The sequence below is a fragment of the Thamnophis sirtalis genome, unplaced genomic scaffold, assembly GCF_051295495.1.
Source record: "Thamnophis sirtalis isolate CommonGarterSnake01/CBP01778 unplaced genomic scaffold, rThaSir2_p1.2 scaffold_2, whole genome shotgun sequence".
Lineage (NCBI taxonomy): Eukaryota > Metazoa > Chordata > Lepidosauria > Squamata > Natricidae > Thamnophis > Thamnophis sirtalis.
Genome location: NW_028261382.1, coordinates 44,398,483 through 44,423,338, shown reverse-complemented (window position 1 = coordinate 44,423,338; position 24,856 = coordinate 44,398,483). Strand labels below are relative to the sequence as shown.

General features: G+C 43.6%; 1 protein-coding gene across 3 annotated transcripts in view; it reads left to right on the top strand.

Annotated features, from left to right (window-relative positions):
• The window catches only part of RTN3 (reticulon 3), a 53,770-nt gene that overhangs the window by 5,612 nt on the left and 23,302 nt on the right, over positions 1 to 24,856 (top strand). For 2 of the 3 annotated variants that reach the window (XM_014070463.2, XM_087705243.1), the window contains exon 2: positions 17,575 to 17,625. The exons of the other annotated variant lie outside the window; for it this stretch is intronic. In XM_014070463.2, the coding sequence (XP_013925938.2) occupies positions 17,575 to 17,625 (51 nt within the window). The remainder of the gene's footprint in view (positions 1 to 17,574; positions 17,626 to 24,856) is intronic. 3 annotated transcript variants of the gene reach the window in all.

Genomic DNA, 24,856 nt, shown 5'->3' with positions numbered 1-24,856 from the left:
GTTTGCCCCGCTGGGCTCGTTCTTCGCATTCTCAAAGAAAACCTTCGTAGCATTGCTGGCTTCATCTTTTTATTTATTTATTGTGAGTCTTTATTGTGGTTTTCTGCTGTAGCCGTTTGGAAAAGGGAGGGGGAGCCCGTGGTATGAAGTGCAGTACACGTACATATCCGTTAAAGTGACATTTGGAAGATCTCAACCACCTAAGGTGGTTTTTTCAGAAGGAAAAACCCGGGTAGAAAAATTAAATAAAATCTTTTTTTAATCTGCCCCCCCCCCCCCCAAAAGGAGAACGATGATGTTGTGGAACCAGGCAGTTGCGGTACCCCTCCACAAATGAAACGCCATCACAAAAGAGATTTCCGAAACCCATCTCACTCACTTTAGGCATCCCGAGAGCGAAGGCCCCAGTTGGTAACCGCAGAAAAGCTGCCCTTGGCAACGAGATGTTTTAAATCTGAAATATAACCTGCATGGAATTTTGCATTTATTATACATCGCCATCGCTTTTTTGGGGTTCGCCGTCGTTTCTTGGATAAGCCCTCGTCGGCCTTTGCATTTTTGGTATGCAAAATGCAACGGGCTGTGTTTACGCCCACGGGTCACATTTTAAGGCCCAGTGTGATGCACAGAACCAGGTGTGCCCTTGTTGCTAACACAAACAGGTTTTTTTTTTTAAAAAAAATGTCTTGCATTTGCTCCGAGCACACACACGATCAGCATTGATGAACTGCCAGCCATATGTCTCATCTTCCAACAGTGACATAATTTTTAAGGGGTCTTGGAAGAGTGTCGGAGCATCTGCTCTGCAAAAAAAAAACCCAGACAAAGCCAGGAATTGGCACGGGGGCGACGGATGGCTCTGGATTGTGTTGAAGAGATCAGGTTTCTAGCCCTTCGGGCTGCTGAGTGGAGCGTGAGAGCTCATAACAGCAGCGATCTGTGAAATTGTAGAAGCAACAAGATATGTGGAGGGCTTGAATGCTTTTGGGAGTGGGCGCGGGTGAGGGGGCTCCATTCCATGACAGGTGGCTTGTTTTGATTTAAACCAAGGTATACATCTGCCAGGGGAGGCGGTGGCTCAGGGGCTAAGACGCTGAGCTTGTCGATCAGAAAGTTCGGCGGTTCGAATCCCTAGTGTGGCATAATGGAGTAAGCTCCGTTACTTATCTCAGCTTCTGCCAACCTAGCCGTTAGAAAGCACGTAAAAAATGCAAGTAGAAAAATAGGAACCACCTTTGGTGGGAAGGGAACAGAGTTCCATGCACCTTCGGCGTTGAGTCATGCTGGCCACATGACCATGGAGACATCTTCGGGCAGCGCTGGCTCTTCGGCTTTGAAATGGAGTCGGGCACGATTAGCGCATATACTATACTTCTACCTTTTTATAAATCTACCACTTAAGTTTGTCCTTTTGAATCCAACATTAGATAGATAGATAGATAGATAGATAGATAGATAGATAGATAGATAGATAGATAGATAGATAGATATTGATAGATCTAGATAGATGTAGATATAGATAGATAGATATAGATAGATAGATATAGATAGATATAGATATATATTAAAATATAATGTTATATGTAATATTTTTTAATTGGTGCTCTATATGATGTAGATTTCACTGCTCACCTTTTGCTGATTTGCAAAAATTATTGGCATTTTTGTGATCCACACGATAGTTTTCTTAAGCCAGGAGCTCCTCTTTGTCTCTCTTTGGACTTTTCCGTTATCAGCGAAGCCAGGGTGAAAGGTATCTATTAGATTTTTTTATCGCTCTTATCACTGATAACGGATAAGAGCCTATGGCCTAATGGCTAAGAAGTCTGCCTAGTATGTAATATAGCCCAGGTTCCAATCTCAGTAAGGGTATGGCTAGCTGATGAGAGCTAAATAGCTTGAAATAGATCTATACTAGTCTCCTTTTATTTATTTATCAGCACAAATACAACAAAATGTAACAAAAAGGCAACAGTAAAAATATTGGGTTTCTGCCTGGATGGTCTCTTGTGATGAGCCGAAGGACAGAGAATGGAAGTAGTGATCTTCCTCCCATATTTGGGCATACCGGGGGTTGTAAAAAAAATCATATATATCTATATCTATATCTATCTATCTATCTATCTATCTATCTATCTATCTATCTATCTATATATGTGTGTGTGTGTGTATGTATATGTATGTATATGTATATATTCATATTAGAAGGGTGTTTTAATCCCATTTTAAAAATCTAATTTGTTAGGAAATGATGGCCAAATTCCATTTTGCATCTCTTGGGCATGTGTGTGTGTGTGTGTGTGTGTGTGTGTGTGTGTGATATTTCCTTTGGCCCATTGCAAAATGGGAAATGTTTTATCCCTCAAACTGTGTGAAGTTCAACCCCATTAGGGTTGTAACAGAGAGAGATCTAAAAAAAACAAAAACCCCTAGAATTTGTCAATGTTTGAGTGGTGTAGGAATTCATCCACTGACTTGAGTACATTTCTCCCTGCGGACAGAATAACGCGGGCTTACCTGGGGTAAGGGTGGAGTACCACTTGCCAAATTAGTAAATCATGACTAAAAGGCAAGAAGTGGGCAAATTAAGGCGCTGTGATAATTAACATATTTCTACCCAAGTGGTAGAACTTGTTCAGAAGTCTTGGGATTTGCTTGAAAGGTCCCTTGTCCATCTTCAGTTTCTTGACTCATGTTGGTGTTCCCTGTGGCTGCTGAAGATTTCTTGAGTTGGGAACTCAATTCCAGAATTAAGACAGTTGAAGTACAGACAATGATTCCATGTTGTGATTGTCGGTTTTTTTCTATAGCTCGTGGCAAACCTTTTCAGTGTAAAAGGCCCCATCATCCCCAGCAGGCAGGAGCCATCAAGAAGCACGATTAATGTAGGATTTCTACTACTACTCCTACCCTCTTGTTTAAACCTTAGAGAAGCGGTTTCCGACGCGCCCCCTATGATGGTTTCGGACTAGTTTCTGCTGATTTTTTAAAGAATTAAGGATTGGGCTGAAGGTGCTTTCAGCCTAACAGACATTTTGAAATGCTGCATCAGACTTCTGCTGCCAGATAAATATGAATTATGCAACGTTATGGTGCATTCGGATTTTTTTTTTCTGAAGCTCTATGTTTAAACATCGAATCGCTTATGTCTAGAACAAAGCAGAGGGCTTGGAAAGTTAATTCACTCGATTTATTTATTTATTTTTTGTTCTGTAGGCAGCTTGAAGGCAAGAAATAACATGTTTTTCTGTCTGGATCGAAGTGGAATTTGTCAATTCATGCCTTAGCCAGCACGAATGACTTTTGGCTGTGCTTCCTTCCCCTGAATGCCAGTTTTCGCTTCGCCTAGAATAATACAGTGGGAAGGGATCTTTGAGGTCATCTAGTCCAACCCTAGACCCTACGCCATTTCTGACAGAGGGCAGCCCAGTCTCCGGGGGAATGAAGCTCCCACAACTTCCGAAGGCAACTTCTGTTCCATGGGTTGATTGTTCTCACCGTCAGGAAATTCCTCCTTTAGTTCTAGGTTGCTCCTCTCCTGGTTTAATTTCCACCCATTGTTTCTCGTCTTGCCTTTTGGTGCTTCGGGAAATAGTTTGATCCCCCAGTCTTCGTAGGAGCCTCTCAAATATTTGGAAGACAACCATCATGTCTCCCCCTAGCCCTTCTTTTCATTAGACTAAATATACCCAAATTCTGGTAACCGTTCTGTCCAGTCTCTTTTTTTAAAAATGCAAATAGTGCAAACATAGAAATATACATTTAAATACAAAAAAAGGGGGGGGACTAAGTGCACCCCATATCCCCTGGAGACCCTCTTTGCTTCCCCCTTATATTTCTTCTTCTGTAACAACTAAAGAATATGCAATATATCCCATTTGTGCCCTTATCCCCTCCAAAACAACATATATTCTTGAACATATGTTCAAGAATATATTCGTAAATAGGTTTATTCACTTTGTGTCAGATCCTCTCCATTAGATAATTAGGAAAGAAGACCACGAGACTCCATGAGTAGAAATCAAGTGTACTTTTACTAATTATAAATGATTAAAGGCATAGCGAAGCGAAGTCTGATTATTTAGGCGCGAAAGCGATTGATATATAGAATAGCCCATTCCCCACCCCTTGGCATCACGGTTACAGTCCAATCATAATTCTCTCAAGTGTCAGGTGTGAGATAACTTCAAAAGGCATCACGAAGATGGAATGTCGGTGCCGTTAGTCCTGGCGGGAATCTCCTATGCATGCGTAGTCCGACAGGCAGCTGAACTCCAGAACCTTCCTCCAGCACAATGAGTAACCCCTCCCAAATACCATGCCCTCCCTCCCTGTTTCATGGCAGTCGAAGCAACAGCAAAGCAGAGGCTGACACTTTGCCTTCCACCAACTGATTTTACAAAATTATAATTTTATGGAATAAAATCCATTACAATCGTTTGCTTTGATCACCCCTTTTTAAAAAAAAATTAATCTCCATTGTTAATGTATCCTTTGTTGCCATACTCCAAATTTCATTATCCCACTCGTTTCTTTGAATATCCCAATCTCGTCCCCAATATTTAGCCACCTCTAATCTAGCTGCCATTATCAATTTTACAATCAATCCCGTTTTTCCACCAGCAACAGTAACGCCATTCTCGGTGACCTGTCTGAATTTACAATTTCTCTAAACACCTTGTCCCGTATTTTTTGTGCACTGTCACACTCTCACCACATATTTGTCTAGTCTCTCAAACTACGGTTTGAGTGATGCTTCCAAATAGATTCGGATGCGGATTAATTGGCAAAGGCCAGGTTTGACCAACTGTTACGGCATTAGTCATTCTATGGGAGGGAACCTACCTTCCTAAGTGGTGGAAGGGAACACAAAGGCTCATAAACTTTCGGGAAGAACAAATCAGAACTTGGTAACCTGCCTGGATCTACCTGGCTGAGTTCACTTAATTCTGTTTGGAAAACTACAGCTTGGCATTACAATTCAATACAATAGCAGAGTTGGAAGGGACCTTGGAGGTCTTCTAGTCCAACCCCCTGCCTAGGCAGGAAACCCTATACCGTTTCAGACAAATGGCTATCCAACATCATCTTAAAGACTTCCAGTGTTGGGGCATTCACAGCTTCTGGAGGCAACTTTTTTGTTCCACTGATTACAGTGCAATGTATAAACTCAGCCAATGTGGCTTCTAGGGTGGATATGATTTAAATTGAGTCGATTTAAATCACGATTTAAATTACGCTAGTAAAGAGGCTTGATTTAAACTGACTCAATTTAAATCATAATTTTTAAAGAGCAGCTTGTCATCTCTGACCCGCCGTTGACTCACCAACTCTAACTAAACTCCGTTTCATGCTGAATAAATTAAATTATTAATGTGTCTTAAAGAGAAAACTAACTTCAGATTGATTTTTTTTATTCCAAAAGCATTTGATTAAAAAGAATTTGATAAAAAGTTCAAAAAAGAAATCCAATTTATTTATTTATTTTAAAAATCGGTTTTTATCCAACCCGGTGGCTTCCCAATAAAAGCGTAATTAAAGGAAACACTATCTGATCTGCCTCAAACAGGAATCTCTTGCCAGGTCCACAACGAAGCACTAAATTCGTACCTTTTAAAAACGATTCGCAATTCTTGTGACCTGCATAAACTTTTTGGGAGAGAGAAATTATAGGTCAATCCTTAAAATTGGGGTGTTGCTCTCGCTTAAGTGGGGTGTTTCTTAACGCTCTGTTTTTTTGGCAGTGATGAACTTATAAGAAAAACACAAGTGTTTCCTTCCAGTTCTTTTGTCTTATCTTGCCACTTAAAAAACAACAACAATCTCACTTCCTGAGAGTTGAGTAACACTAAAAGAGTCTTTTATCAGAAAAACTTAAAAGTTTGCCCTTGGGTCATTTTTCAGCCTTTAAGGATGTTCTCCAGTGGGGATAATCATTTCAATTCAACGCTTGTTTTTTTCTGAGATTTGCCCGAAATCTGTGGTTTCTCAACCTTGGCAACTTTAAGATAAGTGGCCTTCAACCCCAGAATTCCCCAGCTGGGATAAGTCCGCCTATCGGAAAAGCTATCAAGGTTTAGGACGCTGAACAATATTCTGGGATGTATAAGATCGAATCCTGCCATCTTCCTCTATCCCAGCGGTCACCAACTGGTGCTCTGTGGGGAAACTTTGGTGGTCCGCAGAAAAATTATTTGCATTTTTTATATTGCACTCAATCAGGGGTCCTCAAACTACGGCCCCTGGGGCGGATACGTGCGATGAACGCTTGTGTTGCTGCAGAGAGTCTCCCCCTTCGGGGTCTTTTTGGGTGGGTCAGAGGGGGGCAGAAATTCCCACTTGGGGTCTGCTTCAGCCTCCTGGTGGGGGGCTTAGGGCGAAGGCTGGAGGGAAGTGTTGCTGGTGGCGAAGAGCCAGAGGGCCTCGTTCCAGTGGGACTGCATCACGGCCTGGAACCGTGCCCCCTCCCCCAAAAAAGTTGTAAGGACGTAGAAATTCAAAGAATCAAAGGCGAAAGTGGCCATCCCAATCTTTTCCAGCTCGTTTAACTATCCACCATCAGGTGGAACGAGTGTTTTCAAAAGAAGCAGATGAAAGTATAATTAGAAAAACATTAGACTACGGAGAGATGGATAGGTTAACATTCATTATAAAGGATAAGGAAGAAACAGAACAACCTGGGATATGTTTTAAAAAGCGCTCACTCCACAACACAAAATCTCCAGAACCGTAAAGCCTACAGACTTGAAATTCGGCATGTATGTTCCTCTTGGTTTCTAGGTCGCTCGATAAGAAAGGATTTCTTATACAGTATTATATTAACAGTTATCAATGCTAGAGTTAAACGTTCTACTCCCCCTCCCCACTTGAAAGGAATTCTGTTCCAACTGCCAGTTGCCTTACATAGGCGTGGCCAGCATGTAACTCATCCGGCCTGCGGGATGGCCTGGTCACATGGTTTCGTAGCAAAGCACGGGTATCCAGCTAGTAATATATATATAAGAAAAGAATGCAAGAAATTGTATTACATACAAGCAAATATTAGTATTAATATTACAATTATTACTACTATTACCAGTATGATTATTGCATATTATAAGTAAATGATGTAAGGATTATTACAAATAAGCAATTATTAGTATTTTAATTACAGTTGTTATTAATATTACTCTTACTATCAGTTTAATATTCCTTTGTATAGATAAATGGTTAAGGGAGCCTATGACTCAGGGATTAAGACGCTGAGCTTGTTGATCAGAAAGGTCAGCAGTTCGGCGGTTCAAACCCCTAGCGCCCTGTAATGGAGTGAGCTCCCGTTACTTGTTACCAGCTTCTGCCAACCTAACAGTTGGAAAACAGGTAAAAAATGCAAGTAGAAAATAGGAACCACCTTTGGTAGGAAGGGAACAGCGTTCTGCGTGCCTTCGGCATTGAGTCATGCTGGCCACATGACCCCGCAGATGTCTTCGGACAGCGCTGGCTCTTCGGCTTTGAAACGAAGATGAGCACCGCCCCCTAGAGTCGGGAATGACTGGCACCTGTGTGTGAGGGGAACCTTTACCTTTTTATTATTAATATTACCCTATCAGTTTATTAATCCTTTGTATGGATAAATGGACCCAGACAACATGCTGCTCATTAAGCCTTTACGTGGTAGTTTAAAGGAGAAGAAAAATATATAAATAAACAATTTTTAAAAAATAAGCAGCCAAAATAATGGGTTCTCGTGGGACTGATAATATTGTTATCTGGGTTCGGTGCTGGCCTTTTGTTTTTTATAACAACCCAGATTATTATTGGCTTTAGATTTTTTCCCCGCCTCCAGCTTCGCATATGTACGCAATGTTGTGGCCCGCTGGCTAATCCCAGAACACCGGACTTCAAACGGCCTCGGCGAGTGCATTTGGCCCGGTTTCTAGCCCTCAAGCCATTATTACCACAGGCCGATCGGATAGATCGAGCCTTGCATAAGATAGCCACGCATCCATGCTTTTCCCGTCGCTCTGCCTCATTTGCCCCGAGACAACACACACACACACACACACACACTTTGTGCTCTTTACACAAAGGCATTCTAGGGCAGGCTTCCAGTTCCCTCTCGGCCCCGCACCCTCCCCGGCCCTCGTCACTTGTGGCTCTCCACTTTGATCCACGGAGCGTGCCAAGGTTGGCTCAGCAAAAACAAATATGCCCATTAAGGCTTGGGATTTATTTGTGTTTGTTTTTTTTTGAAAGGACAATTTTATCTCCACTTGACCGAAGATCCTCAGTAAACATGGGCAGTTGGGAAGGGAAAGAGGGTAGCTTTGCTTTTTTGATGAAGGGTACAGATTAACAGAGTTGGAAGGGACCTTGTAGGTCATCTAGTCCAACCCTCTGCCCAAGCAGGAGACCCTACAGAGGGAAGTCCTGTCTCTTCTTGAAAGTCTCCAGGGATGAAGCTCCCACAACTTCTGAAGGCAACTTCTGTTCCATGGATGGATTGTTCTCACTGTCAGGAAATTCCTCCTCATTTCTAGGTTGAATCTCTCCTTGGTCAGTTTCCATCCATTGTTCCTTGTCTGGTGCTTTGGAGAATAGCTTGACCCCCTTCCTCCTCTCTGTGGCAGCCCCTCAAATATTGGAAGATGCTCTCCTGTCTCCCCTGGTCCTTCTCTTCCCTAGACTAGCCATGTCCAGTTCCTGCAACCGTTCATCGTAGGTTTTAGCCTCCAGGCCTTTGATTATCTTAGACAGATTCAGATTAACAGAGATGGAAGGGACCTTTTAGGTCATCTACTCCAAAAAAAAACCTCCAAGCAGGAGACCCTCCACCATTTCTGACAGAGGGCAGTCCAGTCTCTTCTTGAAAGCCTCCAGAGATGAAGCTCCCACAACTTCTGAAGGCAACTTCTGTTCCATGGGTGGATTGTTCTCCCTGTCAGGAAATTCCTCCTTATTTCCAGGTTGAATCTCTCCTTGGTCAGTTTCCATCCATTCTTCCTTGTCTGGCCTTCGGGTGCTTTGGGGAATAGCTTGACCCCCTTCCTCCTCTCTGTGGCAGCCCCTCAAATATTGGAAGACTGCTATCCTGTCTCCGCTGGTCCTTCTCTTCCCTAGACTAGCCAAGCCCAGTTCCTGCAACTGTTCATCATATGTTTTAGCCTCCAGTTCCCTAATCATCTTGATTGCTCTTCTCTGCAAAGAATTACAGTTAGTCCTTGACTTATAACAGTTAACTTAGTAACCATGCAAACTTACAGCTGCATTGAAAAAGTTGACTTAGGACCGTTTCTCCGCACTTAACGACCACTGCAGCCTCCCCGTGGTCACGGGATCAAAATTCAGACGCCTAGCAAGTTCGCCCAATATTTATGACGGTCACAGTGTCCCGAGGGTGTGTGTGTGTGTCACACGATCCCCTCTTGCGACCTTCCGACAAGCCAAGTCCGGGGGGGTGGGGGGAGGGAAAGCCAGATTTGCTTAACAACTATAGTAACTACCTTAATAACTGCAGTGATTCACGTAACGACTGGCAAAAAAAAGGTAGTACAACGGGGCAAGCGTGTGAATTTTGCTCCCTTGAACATGGGAATGGTGCGACGGTCGTAAGTGTGGAAAAGGGTCACATGTCTCATTTTACAGTGGCTGTGAACTCATAGTTCAGCTCATAAAGTTCAGCTATAATTCAAATGATTAGATCTGACTGGAACATGGTGTATTGCCAAAATGGTGCTCCTAATAAATAACTGGTTTTCTTTTGAAACTTGGCTTGAGGCTCATGAAATCTATTAGGACGTCTTTCGTAAACCAGACAGTGGCCTTGTAACTTCAAACGGTGACTAAATGAACTGTTTTAAGTCGAAGACTACCTGAATCTTCTGGTACCAAGGGCCAAGGAGTGGTTGTAAGTCACCTTATTTAAAAACAAATAACCCCGCTGTTGTAACTTCAAACAGTTGCTAAGCAAATAGTTTTTAAGTCAATGACTCCTTGTACAATGGAGCTGGCATTTCAAACAGATTTCAGTAACCTCGATGCTCGCTCTGTGGGCGAAATTGCTTCACATTTTCCACTTGCCAAACTCTTATGAGGAGCAGAGCCTGAAAAACTGCATTAAAACGTGGGAAACAGGCTCAAGTAAATAAAATGCACAGGTAGGTAATCAAGCTTAGATGAGATCTAAGATTTAGACCTGATTAGATCTGCCCTCCTTTTTTTTTCTGAATACGTTTTTTTATCGGGTTATAAAGTATTATAAGAACACAAAAGCAAATAGGAGGAGAGAGAGTGGGGGGGGGAAGGGGAAAGAAAAGTGAGGAAGGATAGCAAAAGAAAAAGGAAAGGAAACATTGACTTTCAACTCTCTCTGTTACGTAAAATAAGACATTAACAACAAATCACAACTTTTGTTTTACCATAATCGCATGAACATGGGACGGGGTGGCTCAAGGGCTAAGACACTGAGCTTGCCGATCAGGAAGGTCGGCAGTTGGGCAGTTCGAATCCCTAGCGCCGCGTAACGGAGTGAGCTCCCGTGACTTGTCCCAGCTTCTGCCAACCTAGCAGTTTGAAAGCACATAAAAAATGCAAGTAGAAAAATAGGTGGTTCTAGGGAACAGCGTTACGTGCGCCTTCGGCGTTGAGTCATGCCGACCACATGACCACGGAGACGTCTTCGGACAGCGCTGGCTCTTCGGCTTTGAAACGGAGATGAGCACTGCCCCTAGAGTCTGGAATGACTGGCACGTATGTGTGAGGGGAACCTTTACCATTGCCAATTCCATCAGCTTCTGCAACCATGCTAGGAATAGAAGCGTCCTTCCATTTTTGCGCCTGCAATAGTCTTGCTATATACAGAGTAACAAAGTCCCAAACTTTCTCCAATTCTTTCTCCATTAGACCCAAGAGGAGAAGTTCTAGTTTCATATTTAGAATAGAATAGAAATATGGAATGGATAGAATAGAATTAGAAGTAAAATGAATAGGAGAGGAGAGAATAGAATAAGAATAGAAAATAGAATAGAATAGAAATATGGAATGAATAGAATAGAATTAGAAGAGTAGAAGTAAGATGAATATGATAGAATAGAATAAGAATAGAAAATAGAATAGAATATAAATATGGAATGAATAGAATTAGAATTAGTAGAAGTAAAATGAATAGGGGAGGAGAGAATAGAATAAGAATAGAGAATAGAATAGAATAGAAATATGGAATGAATAGAATAGAATTAGAAGAGTAGAAGTAAAATAAATAGGATAGAATAGAATAAGAATAGAAAATAGAATAGAATAGAAATATGGAATGAATAGAATTAGAATTAGTAGAAGTAAAATGAATAGGAGAGGAGAGAATAGAATAAGAATAGAAAATAGAATAGAATAGAAATATGGAATGAATAGAATTAGAGTTAGTAAAATGAATAGGATAGGAGAGAATAGAATAAGAATAGAAAATAGAATAGAATAGAAATATGGAATGAATAGAATAGAATTAGAAGAGTAGAAGTAAAATGAATAGGATAGAATAGACTAAGAATAGAAAATAGAATAGTATAGAAATATGGAATGAATAGAATAGAATTAGAAGAGTAGAAGTAAAATGAATAGGAGAGGAGAGAATAGAATAAGAATAGAGAATAGAATAGAATAGAAATATGGAATGAATAGAATTAGAAGAGTAGAAGTAAAATGAATAGGAGGAGAGAATAGAATAAGAATAGAGAATAGAATAGAAATATGGAATGAATAGAATAGAATTAGAAGAGTAGAAGTAAAATGAATAGGAGAGAATAGAATAAGAATAGAAAATAGAATAGAAATATGGAATGAATAGAATAGAATTAGAAGTAGAATGAATAGGAGAGGAGAGAATAGGAATAGAAGATAGAATAGAAATATGGAATGAATAGAATTAGAAGAGTAGAAGTAAAATGAATAGGATAGAATAGAATAAGAATAGAAAATAGAATAGAAATATGGAATGAATAGAATTAGTAGAAGTAAAATGAATAGGATAGGAGAGAATAGAATAAGAATAGAAAATAGAATAGAATAGAAATATGGAATGAATAGAATAGAATTAGAGTTAGAAGAGTAGAATAAAATGAATAGGATATGAGAGAATAGAATAAGAATAGAAAATAGAATAGAATTCTTTATTGGCCAAGTGTGATTGGACACACAAGGAATTTGTCTTTGGTGCATCTGCTCTCTGTGTATATAAGGAAAATAAAATACATTCATCAAGAATCATAAAATACAGAACCTAGTGATAGGCATAGGTTACTAATAAGCTATCAAATCGTACTTGGAAACAAATAAAAGCAATATAAATTGAAAGATACAAGCAACATGGTTATAGCCATAAGTGGGAAGAGAGATGCACTTAGGAAGGAAGAGAAGAAGAATAGTAATACAGCCTTAGTAAATTATTTGACAGCGTTGAGGGAATTGGTTGTTTAGCAAGAGTGATGGCATTCCGGGGGGGGGGGGGGGGAGGAACTGTCCTTGTGTCCAGTTGTTGTGGTGTGCGGTGGCCTATAGCCTCGTTTTGAGGGTAGGAATTGAAATAATTCATGTCCAGGATGTGAAGGGTCAGTAGATATTTTCATAGCCCCCTCCACTTTCCTGTGGCTAAGAAACGAATCCTCATCCAAAAATTTTATCACATGCTTTTTATCACACGCTTTATTGCTTTATCACATGCCCACCATGGATGATCTCCCCTCCTTTTTCCCCCCCACGTTAACTTCGCCAGGCTGGTTGGCTTCCTACCAACCAACTGACCCGAAAAGCAGACAAAACTTTTCTTTCTTGTGTTTATTAAGCGGTAACCAGCAGCGTACATAAGAGGACCCCCCCCCAAAAAAAGCGGGTGTGTGTGTGTTGCATTTTGTATCTTCCCTGATGAGTCAGTTAGACAGCCTTTCGATAGCTTTATTTTAATTTTATTTTTTTCCCCAGCCTCAGCTTCCCTTTCCGTTGCTGACACTGTTTTGCAGGAAGTAGCATATAAAAATGGCTGCCTGGCAAATTAAATTAAGCACTTAATTTGCAAATCAAAAAGCGGGCTGAATATGTGAGTTAGGTCGCTCCCTTCGCTCTTGATGAATCAAGGAAAATGTGACTGCTTCATTGGGGGTGTTTTTCCATAGCTCAGCACCGGTTTATTCCCGAGCTCAACCTGTTTAAACGTTTCCAAGGTAGCTTTTAAGCCGCTTCTCTCGATCTGGTTATTCATATGTGCGTTTGTGTTATCCTTTGGCTCTGTTATAAATGTTGACCTGCAAATTTTTGCCCGTGGGTTTTCCATCGTCTTGCTTCACGCTGTCTGCGACAATTTTTATAATTATTTCTTCGCATGAAGCTTTGCATAAACAAGAGGGATTGAATCAAGGTCCCGTGAAGTGTGTTAATGCCACTTTATAAGGCTTTGGTTAGGCCACACTTGAAATACGGCATCCAATTTTGGTCGCCACGATGTAAAAAAGATGTGGAGACTCTAGAAAGGGTGCAGAGAAGAGCAACAAAGAGGATTAGGGGACTGGAGGCTAAAACATAGGAAGAACGGTTGCAGGAACCAGGTATGACTAGTTTAATGAAAAGAAGGACCAGGGGAGACATGATAGCAGTCTTCCAATATCTCAGGGGTTCAAAGAAGAGGGAGTCAAGCTATTCTCCAAGGCACCTGAGGGTAGAACAAGAAGCAATGGGTGGAAACTAATCCAGGAGAGAAGCAACTTGGAACCAAGGAGAAATTTCCTGATAGTGAGAACAATTAATCAATAGAACAACTTGCCTCCAGAAGTTGTGAATGCTCCAACACTGGAAGTTTTCAAGAAGATGTTGGATAACCATTTGTCTGAAATAGTAGAAGGTTTCCTGCCTAGGCAGGGGGTTGGACTAGAAGACCTCCAAGGTCCCTTCCAACTCTGTTATTCTATTCTATTCTTTTCCCTGTGTTTTTAAAGCTTTGGCAGGGTGACTTCGCTCGAATAGAAATCCCCGCTGGGGAGCCACCAAAAAGAACCATCCAGAACCTCGGCAATTACTCACCCACAGCCCGGATTGTAAAATCTTTGCAAGGGTCCAATAGATCTAAATAAACATTCACCAAAGACAAAATTCCTTTCTTTTCCCTTCTCTTTCCTTTTCTTTCTCCTTCCTTTTTCTTTCTTTATCTTCTTCCTCTTTCTTTCCCTTTTTCTTTCTCTCCTTCCTTTTCTTTCTTTCCTTCTCTCCCTCCAATCAGTCTTGGCCAATAAAGAATTCTATAATCTTGTGACCAAGTGAGACTCGATTGCTCCTTTGGAGGACTGCTGAGGTTGGAGATATCCTGGCAGGGAGGAGGAGGATTATAACCAACTTTATTATTATTATTTTTTTTAAAGTTTTCGTGTTATTCGTTTATTCCAGAGATGCACCTTTTCTATAAACGCAGTCAGTATAAACGCACGCTGGAGCCAGAGGGGGGGGGGTGGGCGGGCTGAAGCACATTGCCAAGGATGTACAATGTGCTTTTTGTGAAAAGCAGAGACTTTCCCCCCCCCCACCTCCCTGCAGTGCCCCCAGGTGCCAACCCATTAAAAAATAGAAAAGCCCGAATTGCCAGCTAGCCCTTGGCAAAGATAAGAGTCACCCTTTGTGGCTAATTAAATAGGTTGGGTGTTGAAATTTTGGGGTGAAGAGGAGAGGAAGGGCGAGGATGCTTTTGGTCCTGGGTACCACGCCAGAAGCATTGCTAAATTGGTACATCTCGAGTTTTGGGCACTTATTACTCTTTCTTTCTTTCTTTCTTTCTTTCTTTCTTTCTTTCTTTCTTTCTTTCCCTTTCTTTCCCTTTTTTCCCTTCTCCTTCCTTTTTTTCCTTTCTCCTTCCTTTTTCTTTCTTTCTCTTCTTCCTCTTCCTTTCTCTTTTTCTTTCTCCTTCCTTTTCTTTCTTTCTTTCCTTCTCTCCCTCCTTTTTCTTTTCCTCTCCTTCCCCTTCCTTCTTTTCTTTCTTTTCCTTTTCCTTTCTCCTTACTTTCTGTTGTAATATAGTTCCTTGTGTAGGTGTGTGTCCTCCATGGCCTAGTTCATACTAGGGTTTGCAGAGTCACGCTGAACCACACAGGAGAAAACAAACTCCTAGAAAGCCATAACATCCTGATAGTGAATAACATAACATTCTGAGATGTGCCCTACCATTGACGTCCAGGATTTGACCATATATAGAAAGAACTTTCCTGAAGCAGTAGATTAGAAATTGTACTTTTTACAGGCTGTTTTTAAGCACATGCTATTGCTCCTCCTGCCTTTGTCCTCTCTCAATAAAAGGGGCTCTCAGACCCCCAATCTGGGTCGCTCCATCTCGAGAAAGTTCGTGTCCTGTCTTTTCTCAACATTGGCCTCATGGACGACCCACGGGAACATCACATTTGGTAGCAGAGGATGGTTACTTCACAACTTTCTCTTTCCTTCTTTCTCTCCTTCATTCCTTCCTTCCTTTTCCTTTCCCTCCTTTTTTCTTTCCTTCTCTCCCTCCTTTTTCTTTCTTTTTCTTCCTCTCCTTCCCCTCCCTCCCTCCCTTTCTTTCTTTCTCTCCTTCCTCTTCCTTTCTCTTTTTCTTTCTCTCCTTCATTTTCTTTCTTTCCTTCTCTCCCTCCTTTTTCTTCCTTTTTCTCCCCCTTCCTTTCTCTTCCTTTCCCTTTCTCCTTCCTTTCTCTTTCCTTCTTTCTCTCCTTCCTTTTCTTTCTTTCCTTCTCTCACTCCTTTTTCTTTTTTTCTTCCTCCTTCCTCTTTCTTTTTCTTCATCTCCTTCCTCTTTCGTTCGTTCTTTCTTTCTTTCCAAACTGCTTGAGTTTGAGGTTGGAGAAAGGTTGGATAAATCTACCTCCCCCTCTCCCATCAAGCATCCTCTCAGGAAAATAGTTGCCGAGCCAAACCAGTTTAACATCTTTTCAGGTGTATCTTTTCCATCCACACTGAGCCAAAAATGGATTTGCAGGGCTGAGGATGGGGACTTCGTATGGTGGTGTATGGTGGTGTAATTTTGTGACATCGGGAAGGGAATGGGGCCCTGGAGATCATTTGATCCATTGCCCCTCCCCAACCTTTTGGGACCCCTGATTTAATCCATCCCTTGCCATAGTAACGTCCATTCCCAGAGCCCCTCCCCCCTTTAAGGTAGCCACCCAACCTCTATTGAGGCTTGGTGGCGCAGTGGTTAGAGTGTGGTACTACTACTTCTGCTGACTGCCGTCTGCCAGCAATTTGGCAGTTCGAATTTCACCAGGTTCAAGGTTGACTCAGCTTTCTGTCCTTCTGAGGTGGGTAAAATGAGGAGCCAAATTGTTAGGGACAAATATGCTGACTCTGTAAACTGCTTAGAGAGGGCTGTAAAGCACTTTAAAGCAGTATATAAGCCTAAATATTGCTATTGTCCTTCCTTCCTTCCTCCTTCTCATTCCCATTTCCTCCCTTCCTTCCTTCCTTCTCATTCCCATTTCCTCCCTTCCTTCATTTATTCATTCATTCTCATTTCCTTCCTTCCTTCTTCTCATTCCCAATTCCTTCCTTCCTTCATTTATTCATTCATTCCCATTTCCTTCCTCCCTCCTTCTCATTTTCCCTTCCTTCCTTCCTTCCTTCCCATTCCCATTTCCTTCCTTCATTCTCATTTCCTTCCTTCCTTCCTTCTTCTCATTCCCATTTCCTCTCTCCCTTCCTTCATTTATTCATTGATTCTCATTTCCTTCCTTCCTCCTTCTCCCTTCCTTCCTTCCTTCCTCCTTCTCATTCCCATTTCCTTCCTTCCTTCCTTCCTTCATTCTCATTTCCTTCCTTCCTTTATTCATTCATTCTCATTTCCTTCCTTCCTCCTTCTCATTCTTCCTTTCTTCCTTCTTCTCATTCCCATTTCCTTCCTTCCTTCTCATTCTTCCTTCCTTCTCATTTCCTCTACTTCAGCTGACTGCAGTTCTGCAGTTTGGCTATTCAAATCTCACCGGCTCAAGGTTGACTCAGCCTTCCATCCTTCCGAGGTGGGTAAAATGAGGACCCAGACTGTGAGGGCGATATGCTGACTCTGTAAACCGCTTAGAGAGGGCTGAAAGCCCTAGGAAGCCGTATATAAGTTTAACTGCTATTGCTATTCTCATTTCCTTCCTTTCTTCCTCCCTCCCTCGCTTCCCAGAGTTGGAAGGCGCCTTGGAGGTCTTCTAGTCCAACCTTCTGCTCAGGCAGGAAACCCCAGGTCGAGGGCCACCTACACTGTGGCTTTTCACAATCTCCAAGCCAATTTTGCGTCTTTCTTAAACTGAAATTGGTTTTTTAAAAACTGAACCACTTAAGTCAACGCTCTCATGTTCCCCACCTGTCCTTTTCCCTTCTGGAGCAGATGGGTAGAGCTGGGCAGTAGCCCTGGGGTTTCCTATGTGCTTTGCATCAAGGTGAGTGACCACTCTCCCATTTTCCCAACCGCCACCCCCCCATCCCCCCTGCCGGGCACCTGAGAACAGGTCTCTTGGCCCCCTTTCCTGATTAACCGTATAAATTGCTTGCCTCCTCTTTTAGGGTTACCACGTCTCATCCTGTGTATTTCCCTTTCAGATTCCTTTGTTACTTCCTCTCAGCCTGTCTCTCTCTTTTCGACCTCACAAGGCAAGTTTGTCATTTTCTTGTACAATCCCCACCTTTCACCCCCCCCTTCACCCCCCCCCCCCCGCTTCTGAAAGAAAAATGTTGAAAGAGGCTGTAACTGGGGACAAGAGAAGGTTCCCCCCCCCTCCTTTTCGGTCAAACCCACAAATGGGATCTCTATGGCTGCTGGGGTGAGGCTACCGTCCCCCAGCTTGCTCGTCCGTGGCTTTCCCTTAAAATCATTTCTGGTCAAAGGCTTAAGTGTTGGAATTCGGAAAAGGTCGCAAAAACATCCGAAAAGGTTGTCCCGAAGTGGCTTTTTCTCATGTTCGGGATGGCTGAGAAATCTCTACAGACTTTTCGGAAAGTCTTGACGAGCCAGTTTGCTGAGCCTTGGGGTCTGGATGGACCAGAATTGGCAATGAGCTTTTTATTTTCTTTAAAGAAAAAGGAAAAAAGTTACCGTATTTGTCAGACACACATAGATTTTGAAGAGGCAATTTTAAAAAAAAAAGTTTTTGCACTCTTGCAGGCCTCCCAAAAACGGCCCATTTTTTGCCATGCATAGCCTTTAGGAGGTTTATAGAGTGCTCCTGGAGGTTTGGGGGGGGCGAAAATGAGCGAAAAAACGGCCCCTTTTTCATTCATTTTTGCCCTCCCCAGCCCCCAGGACCACTCTCTAAGCCTGCTAAAGGCTATACATGGCCATTTTTGCAAAGGGGGCGGGGTTTCAGGAAGCCAAAAATGCTGTGTTCAGTGTATAAGACGCACCCAGATTTTCACCCTCTTTTTTTGGAGGGGGGGAAGGTGCATCTTATACTCTGAAAAATACAGTAGGTTGCATCCATCAGCGCAAGGATTTTTCCCATGAATCCGAAAATAATTTCCGATCCGATCTGATTCTGTTTGCAGGGGAACGAGACAGGGGCGCTGATGAGAGCAGAGTTGAGTTGCGTGTTGTGACCTAGGCTTCCTTGAGTAAGCATAAATCACAATCTTAGCCCCCAAAACCCTCTTATTCATGGTCATTCACAGTCCGCGAGGCTTCACAAACAGCCTGTGAAGATTCCGACAGATGTCTGCTCGAGTTGCCGCAGTCTTTCAGGGGAATGTTGATAAACACCCACCTTTATCTCCCTGGGAATGCTGCCAGGGACCTAATTGCCAAAGGCAGAGCAAGGCCAAACTTAGCACAGAGTCAAACAGAACTTTTCAAAGCTTGAACCGACCAGACAAACTAATTGCTTCCTGCAAAAGTTCACGTCCCGTTCGCTCCTCTTTTATGTCTTATGGGAAGGACCAATCGTCTCCAAGCCTTACTCCCAAGTTGACCCTGTTTTCTTAATTGTCAAGTTTCAAGTTTAATTTTATCTATAGGCCGCCCAATCCCGGAGGACTCCGGGCGGCTTACAGAGAGGGGAAAGAAAAGAAAACAAAAGAAAATAAAAATAAAATAGACAAGTTAAAAAACAACGCAGATCCATTCATTTCAGTCGGGGCTGGACCTCAACGATGAGGTCAGCAGCCCCAGGCCGGCCGGAAAAGCCAGGTCTTGACAGCTTTTCTGAAGGCCATGAGAGTGGGTGAGGTCCGGATTTCTGGGGGTAGTTCGTTCCAAAGGGTCGGGGCAGCCACAGAGAAGGCTCTCCTCCGGGGAGCCGCCAGCCGACATTGTCTGGCTGACGACATCTGAAGGAGGCTCACCCTGTGGGATCTTACCGGTCGCTGCCTTCTGGCAGCTCTGCGCACGCGTACACTGGGAACAGGCTCCCGCTGTTCTTCTGCCTTGCTGGTGTCAGGCTCCAGAGGCAACAAATAACTACCAGATGGCCTTGGCCCCCTCTCTGCTTCCAATGCAAAGCCTTCGTCTGAGCCTTCCCTAGTCTCCAGGACTGGCCCATGTTCCTCCCCAACCTCCTCACTGTCCGAATCTGCTGCCAGCTTCGCTGGCCGGCTGCTGGCGGGCCCAACATTGCGTGCATCTGCAAAGCTGGAGGGGAAAAAAATCTAAAGCCAATAATAATCTTTCCAAACAGTGAAGCTTTGATAGCTTTAAGAAGAATCAAGATCTCCGTTGTCAGCTTCCACGCGACCACGTCATGTGCTTTCCCAAGCAAAACTCTCTTGCCAAAGTTGTTTTTCCTGTTCTGGGTTGCCTTTCCATTAGGCCCAACAAATATAAAGAAGGCTAGATTTGGGGGGGAGGAGGATCTGTAGCAGTGATTCTCAAGTTAGCCACTAGGGTGGACTTCAGCTCCCAGAATTCCCCAGCCAGCATGCTTCAAGATGTGTGGCTAACTACAGTTCCCAGAATTCCACCCATCTTTAAGGGGCTGAAGTTAAGAAACCTCTCTCCCCCGCAGCGTCATCTCTCTCTCTCCCGCATCTCTTGCCCCCAACAATCCGGGTCCTCGTTTTACCCACCTCGGAAAGACGGAAGACTGAGTCAACCTTGAGCTTGGTGAGATTTGAACTGCCGAACTACAACTAACACGTCAGCTGAAGTAGCCTGCAGTACCGCCCTCTAACCACTGCGCCACCTCGGCTCGGTTTTCTAAGAAGAAGCTACCTGAGGCTCTGTAGGAGTGGAGGGCTGTGGCCCTTTAGATCAGGGGTCCCCCAACCCACTCCCCGATGCCAGAAACCTGGTCGTGCCAACAATCGAAGCCCCATCTGTGGGATGAAGACAGCACACCAAATCACGCCCCCCCCTCCAGTCCGTGAGAAAACCTCTCTCCACGGAACTGGTCCCTGGTACCCCCCACAAAATGGGGGGTGGCGCTGGTCTAGATACTTGTGAACTATAACTTCCATCTATGGCCACCTCTGAAGGATTTTTTTGGGGGGGGATACTTTTGACCCTTGTGGCAGAAACATACCAGCCTAGTAACTTGTGCCTTACAGGATGCTCCAATAATAGAGGTTTTTAACGTCCATAATTGTAGCCTCCGTGTTGTTGGGTTTTTTTTGCACTGCTGTAGGAATAGGAAGCTACCCCAAAAGAGACTGGGGGGAGGGATATTTCAGGAGTGGGATAGCAGTTACAGCCTTTTTTCCCCCTCCTCCTTTTTTTTTCTTTCTGGAAACTGTAAAACATTTTTCTTCCTGCTTTTTTTTCCTCCCTCCGCGTCCACCGGTGGACCCAGCTTGGCTACAAAATCCTGAAATGTTCCTATCGTGGTGCTGTTTAATTATATGACGTGCTCTGGCTCTGTTGGCTGCTTCTCCGCGCTGTGTTTCTTGCGTGAATTGATTTCGTCCACCTCCCGTCTTCTGTCTCGTTAAGCTTGCGCTTATTTTTTTGTTTCATGTCCCCCGAAATACCGAATGCAAAGAAGGAAGGAAGGAAAGAAGGGAAGGAAAGAAGGAAGATTTATTTTGGAAGGTGCATGGAGGTTGAGAGTGGTTGTAGCAACAATTGAAGGATTTTTTCTCCCAGGACAAAATGTTGAGAAGGGGCTGGGGAGGACTCCAAGAACCAGGTGTCGGCAACCTGCAGCTCCGGTTCCGCATGCGGCTCTTTCGTCCTTCTGCTGTGGCTCCCTGTAGTCTGGCCTCGCCCTCCTCTCCCAATCACTCGACACATGAATCTGGGTGGGAGAGCGCGGAGAGAAAGAATGAGACAGAAAGAGAGATACCCATTTCCCCTACAAAAGAAAACACCGGGAGCCACAAAACCCGGGTAGGTGTGGCTTGCGGGGTCATGTGACTGGGTGGGAGTGAGTGATGTCAAGTTGGCCACGCCCATCCAGGTTTTGTGGCTCCCTGTGTTTTCTGTGGGAAATAGGCCCATGAGTGTTTAAGGTTGCAGACTTCTGCCGTAGACAGGGGTCAGCCCTGGTCTGTGGAGATACTCAAGTCAGCCGGGACACGGTTTCTCCCGGAGATGCTTCAGTTCTTCAGAAGTGAGGAAGCTTCTTGGGCGAGAAGCGAAACGTCTTCAAACAGAGAAAAATGTTCAGTGACCTTTTGAAAAAGCACCTTTGGGATGCTCGTCCCCAAGGTTGCCGTTCTGTGATGGTCGGATCGGATTTAGTTGGAGGTGTTTTATGAACCTCGCCAGTGCAGTGTGACGTTGGTTTTATTGAATAAACCTTGATTGAGCATGCCGTTCTCATGTGGGCTGCACCGCGAAGCCAGGTTTGAGCACTCCGAATGGTTTGCTTCATCCGTCACCATTTGCGAATACGGACAGTGCGTCAGTTTATTACTCCAAAGTTATGCTAGGTAGGAATTCTGGGTGCTGTAGTCCTTTGGAGGCGGAGTGGCCTGGCAAAGCTGGTTTTAAATTTCGTCATTCAGAGCCCTCTCGGATTAATTCTGTTTTGAAAGCTTTAATCCAAGAGTCCTTCAGTCTGCTGACATCTCTTTCCATCTCTCATCCCTCTAGGGAGCATCATTCCAGGTGCTTCTAAGATCTTTTTAGAATAACAGAGTTGGAAGGGACCTTGGAGGTCTTCTAGTCCAAGCTCCCTGCTCAAGCAGGAGACCCTCTACCACTTTAGACAAATTGTTGTCCATTCCCTTCTTAAAACCCTCCAGTGATGGAGCTACACACAACCTCTGAAGGTGAGGGTTGTGGCCTGCCAATGGCCAGCAGAGCTGGCAGCCGATTCAGAGAATGAGGAGGGTTGGGGAGGAACCTGGGCCAGTCCTGGAGTCTGGGGAAGGCTCGGATGAGGGCTCTGTGTTGGAGGCAGAGAGGGGCCAGAGCCATATGCCAGTTATCAGCTGCCTTCAGAGTCAGACATCAGTGAGGCAGAAGAAGAGCTGGAGCCTGTTCCCAGTGTGCGCATGCGCAGAGTTGCCAGACGAAGGGAACAGCTAAAGAACAGGGGTCGACTTGGGAGGAAGGCCACAGGTGGACGGTGAATGGCCCCTCCCAGAGGAAATAAAAGAGGAGCGAAAGGGGAGTGGAGTTTGCAGGAGACCATTACTTCGCTTCATTGGTTCGTGACTCTCCGAGACTCCTGGCCAAGTTTTGCAGATATCGGCAGATACCAGGGAGATGAGCACCGCCCCCTAGAGTCGGGAACGACTAGCACATATTTGCAAGGGGAACCTTTATCTTTACCTTATGGTGAAGTAAAGATTAAGAACCACTGGTCTAAACTCTTTTCCAAAATGGGAAGCGATCTAATGGTGGCCAGCATCTCTCAAATGCAACATTTTTTCTTCATAAGGAGTTTCAGTTACCCCCCCCCCAAAAAAAAAGTCTGTAGCAGTCCCACTCCCTCTACTACAACAATAAATATTCATTAATATATAAAGCTTCCAAGAAACAAATGACATTCCTATTTCACTATCATGACTAATAACGAGGAGTGGATCTCCTCAACTTGACTCATTGGTTTGCAATGAAGGGTCATAAATTCTGTAAATGAATCATCCAGGAAATCTCATGGTACAGCCCTTTTTGTTAGGGGGAAAAAATACCTAAATACCTTAAGGACTCCTAAGCCAACTTTCTCTAACCTTGCAGGCATTGAGGGCTCAACTGGGAATTTCATCCAGTGGCGCAAATTCCAAACACTTTCTCTGGAGCGAGAAGCCCCAATTTGGGATGTTGGAATCCAAAACCCACGTGTGTTTGGCTGCTCACAATAATCCCTTCCATTCTCAGGATGTTTGCTGAGTGATTGGGGTAGCTAGCCTCTCTTTTATTTGGTTTACGTTATTCCCATTGCACCTCGTACAACGAAATTAAATGCCCTCTTCAGGGTACATTATAACTATCAAAATAAAAACACAAAAAACGCACCTCCTTCACATTTTATGCAATTGAATTGAAAACCCGATATTGCACTGCACCGTAGAATTCATTAGGGTTGCTGCCCTGGAAGAGAAGCTGTTTTTCAGCCTGTTTGTCCTGGTTTTTATTCTCCTGTACCGGCTGCCAGATGGTAATAGTTCAAAGAAAAAAAAAGGATGCTTAGGATGAGATGGATCTTTAAGGATGTTTTGAACTCTCTTAAGGCACGGGGGGGCTATAAAGCTCTTCCAAAGAGGGGAGGGGGCAACCCGTGATCCTCTGGGCCATGACTTCGACCCTCTGGAGCCCTGTCCTATCTGCCCCTGTGGAATTGGCAAACCAGACAGAGGGGCACTAAGTTAAAACACTCTCTATGGTGCAGCGGTAGAAGGTCACCAGCTGTTTTCCCTTCAGTTGTTGTTTCCTGAGAAGTCTCAGGGAGTATAATCCCTGCTTTTGACCAGTGCTGCGATGTGAGCACCCCAAATCAGGTCCTCTTTTTATGACAACACCCAGAAACTTAAAACTGGCCATTTGCTGCACCCGGTCTCCCTTGGTAAGCAAGGGCTGATGGATATCTGATCTATTCCTTCTATAGTCGGCTCCTTGGTCTTGTTGGTGTGAAGGACCAAGTGATGGTCTCCATATACCACGAAGGCCACCAGTTTTATTTGTTTGAAGGAGAGTCAGAATGACTCTGATTTTTCCCATCTCTCTTTAAGGGCTGTGACTAAGCAAGATATTCAGGCCAAGGCGCCTCGGAGGCTGCAATCACTTAATCCTGCTGAAGGTCGTTCCCTTTCGAGATAACAGACTTTGACTTCATTTAAATTGGAGGCATCAGTTAGCCAGACATTGGACTTCTGGCTTGCAAAGGAATGGGTTGTTCCTGCAATCAAAGGTTTCGTGCGAAAGGAAGACCAGTTTTATCCAACAAATTGCAGTTAACCTCCTCCTGCAGTAACCTCTAGACTAGATATGTCTCGTTTAATGAAAATAAGGACTAGGGGAGACATGATAGCAGTGCTCCGATATCTCAGGGGCTGCCCCAAAGAAGATTTGGGAGTCAAGCTATTCTCCAAAACACCTGAAGGCAGGACAAGAAGCAATGGGTGGAAACTAATCAAGGAGAGAAGCAACCTTAGAACTAAGGAGGAATTTCCTGACAGTGAGAACAATTAATCAGTGGAACAGAAGTTGCCTCCAGAAGTTGTGAATGCTCCAACACTGGATGTTTTTAAGAAGATGTTGGATATCCATTTGTCTGAAGTGGTGTAGGGTTTCCTGCCTAAGCAGGGGGTTGGACTAGAAGACCTCCAAGGTCTCTTCCAACTGGTATTCTATTCCCATCTGTATAGCCAAAGTGTCTTTGGGAATGCCACCACAACTTCCCAAGATCTTCTGTAAGAATCTGAGCATTCTTGCCTGAGAATAGATAGAGATAGAGATAGATAGATAGATAGATGATAAATAGATAGATAGATAGATAGATAAATAGAT